General features: G+C 51.5%; 1 protein-coding gene across 1 annotated transcript in view; it reads right to left on the reverse strand.

The window, feature by feature from the left end:
* Nucleotides 1–1,000: 1,000 nt before the first annotated feature.
* VOLCADRAFT_87144 (uncharacterized protein) overlaps nt 1,001–2,840 on the reverse strand; it is a gene marked incomplete at both ends in the record, with an annotated part of 13,629 nt that continues 11,789 nt past the window's right edge. Inside the window, 4 exons of the mRNA XM_002946944.1 lie at nt 1,001–1,210; nt 1,678–1,855; nt 2,445–2,528; nt 2,589–2,772. Of these exons, the coding sequence (XP_002946990.1) occupies nt 1,001–1,210; nt 1,678–1,855; nt 2,445–2,528; nt 2,589–2,772 (656 nt within the window). The remainder of the gene's footprint in view (nt 1,211–1,677; nt 1,856–2,444; nt 2,529–2,588; nt 2,773–2,840) is intronic.

A 2,840-nucleotide genomic window follows, 5' to 3' on the forward strand; every position in this document is an offset into this window, starting at 1 on the left:
TGCTGACTGAACAGATCCGAAACGTTACCTCTCGCGGATGTGGTAATCCTAGGCCCTGGAGGCTTCCTCTGTTGTTAAAATAACAACATGAATTGTTATAAAGCTCCTCCCATATGCGCTCTGCATGAAAGTCAAAACACTAAAATCTCACTAAAACTCGCAGAGCAACGATTTGCCCTGGCCTGCTTGGCCGGCACCTTCGACAGAAACAACCTGATGTTCCCTTAACCAAAAGCACAAAATAACAACCATAAAAGTCAGAGGCTTCACCACAGGCTTTGTGATGCTTTGCCCTTGGCCTGCGTTGCGCCGCTTATGGACTTCGGGCACACAACACGGCGTAGACTATACACATCCCTTCCTTTAACTGGCTTGGAAAAATGATCTGCACGATGGTGTCTCGGCGCGTCCTTGCCGGCGCCCCAGATATTAGTCCGTACCGACGATGTCGGTTCTATTCGAAAAATTTGCCACATTAGGCAAGTAGCTCAACTCCTTCCTGCCACACACCGCAAGCGACATCCTGACGTCGAAACCCCCTCAATCTTCTGGTGGCACCCTTCGAGGTCAAACGCGAATTGCAACGCAAATACCACACACTCACGCCGCAGCAGCACATGACTTACAGTGCAAACCAGCATCTTCGCATCACACTCCTCAGTGAAAATCTATACTCACTAAAAATTTCATTCGCTAACCAGCTCTTTAGGGCATAATGTTCTGCCCTAACTATATGTCATGTTGTATGACGGTGTAGGTCAGTATGGTTGGCAAGGCCGGAACACCTTTGCATGCGCTCGCGGATTGTTGCTTGCGTATATTGTCCATCGGCCCAATCGCGATGTCATTGTAATTTTAGCTGGAATAGCCAAGCACGTCATAACAAATACGCAAATCCCAAGCAAAAATTAACCAAGAACTGCAAATTTGACCACGCGAAAGCGAAGCGGTAAGTTTGAATGTGAGAAAACAGAGCCTCACCTCAGTTCACACCCCATTTTCAAAGGCGTTGCGCTAGGAAGACCCTCACGAACGTTAAGTTCTCTGTGCCTGATCCCTTAATCACATCATCCCACGACGACGGGGCTTTGAAGCTGAACCGTATGGGTGCATAACGTATGGACAAATTGAACATATCGTACGGTTGTATCGTCCCACTGTAACGAGCGCCAGGGACGCAAATCTTCCAGATGAAGCCGTTATCCTCGACCTGCGTACGATTCCCAACGAAATCAACAACAGACGGGCAGCTAAGGGAGGGGAATAAGAAGATCAAAGACACGCACGCCCTGGACCTGTGCACGGAAGGGCAGGGGGCCCTCCCCAACAACCCCCAACAACCCCCAACAACCCCAAGAGGACGGTGCAATGCAATCTTGCGTTCAATCTACTCCTCGGTTCTTCACAACCTCCACAACCTCAAAAGCTACACAAGCTATACAGGCTGGCCGGTTGGTCCAAATAAACTTAATACCTTTTTTATTTCTACAAGCTGTACAAGCTCTAAAAGCGTGGCGCAACACACAGGCAAATGTACTCGCGATAAACTAATAACTAACTTCATCTTTCTTTTCACGACCCACTCATGTCGCAACGACCGACGCCACCTCCATATCGAAGCTAAGCTCATTTAATCACAGAAACACGCCGACCCAACCACCGACCAACGAATCTCACCTGAGGTGGCCAGATGCCCGCAGGTTCGTCCATCAGTATGTCGGCGCGGAGCGGCGCGCGCGTCCTTGCATCCAGCAGCCGAGCTCGCAGCCCCAAGTGGGCAGCTTCCGCAAACCGAAATAACGACCCGCGGTTAAGGCCGTACAGCGTTGCCAGGTCGCTGGCTGTGGGCGTTTTCCTACCGGTGCGCCGAGGTCGAGGGGAGGCTAGCGTTAGCACCTTGTCGGTTATCGGTTGTCGGTTATCGGTTATCAACTGCCAAGTTTGTTAGGATGGTGAGCTGGTTGCTACGGCGTATCGCTAGGAGAGGGTGTGCGCGACAGCGACAGCCACAGAGCTGCACAGCAAACTGATCAGTTTGTTCGGTGTGAAAACATTGCCCGTTGCGCGCCGTACGGTGCCGTACACGCGCCCTGCCTGGCTTGTCTTCAGTGAAGTTCGAGCGGGAGCCCCCTCAATCGATTCCCGAGCTCCCACCCTCGACATCTTTTGTCGCTGCCGCCAATCCACGCCAAAGTCCGGTCGTTTGCTGCCCGTACGACCTATGCACTATTTGCGGCTCCGCCCAATTCAAATACACCCCTACACACCCCTACACTGGCTTTATCCCCCCCCCTGCCACCCTGTGGCAGGTGCCACAGGGACAAGTAAGAGTGTGCGCATTCCACACAGGGCTCCTGCTCAGTACAAAGCAGCGCCGTACAAATGTTCTCCATACTTAGCTTGCCGTACAAAGTCGTACCTAACCCCTGTCGTACTATATGTACCTGTTATGAAGCTCTAATGTCACCATGTGAAGGCGCTCCGCGTGGTGCATCCAGTCTCCCAGGGTGCCCAGGGCCGTGTACCAGCTGCATATACGGCAGAACGACAACAGCAGTACAGTCGTACCTGTAAAAACTGGCTCTAACCGCGTAAAGATGGCAATAACACCCTGGCCATGTAGGTGTTCATGAGAGGCCACAAGGCGCCCGTTTTCACTGCCCAGAAAAAGCAAATACGAAACAAAAGTGAATATGCCGACATGAATTGCGATGAAAAATTGCTCCCTGGACCTTGCCATGTTTGTTTTCCCCATCGCAATAGCTATAATTCCTGGGGAAGACGTAAGAGAATGGCGTAATAAGGCGGAAAGTGCAGTATATGGCAGTCTCCCCTCTCCC

The sequence above is a fragment of the Volvox carteri genome (assembly GCF_000143455.1).
Source record: "Volvox carteri f. nagariensis unplaced genomic scaffold VOLCAscaffold_4, whole genome shotgun sequence".
In the NCBI taxonomy this organism is placed as follows: Eukaryota; Viridiplantae; Chlorophyta; class Chlorophyceae; order Chlamydomonadales; family Volvocaceae; genus Volvox; species Volvox carteri.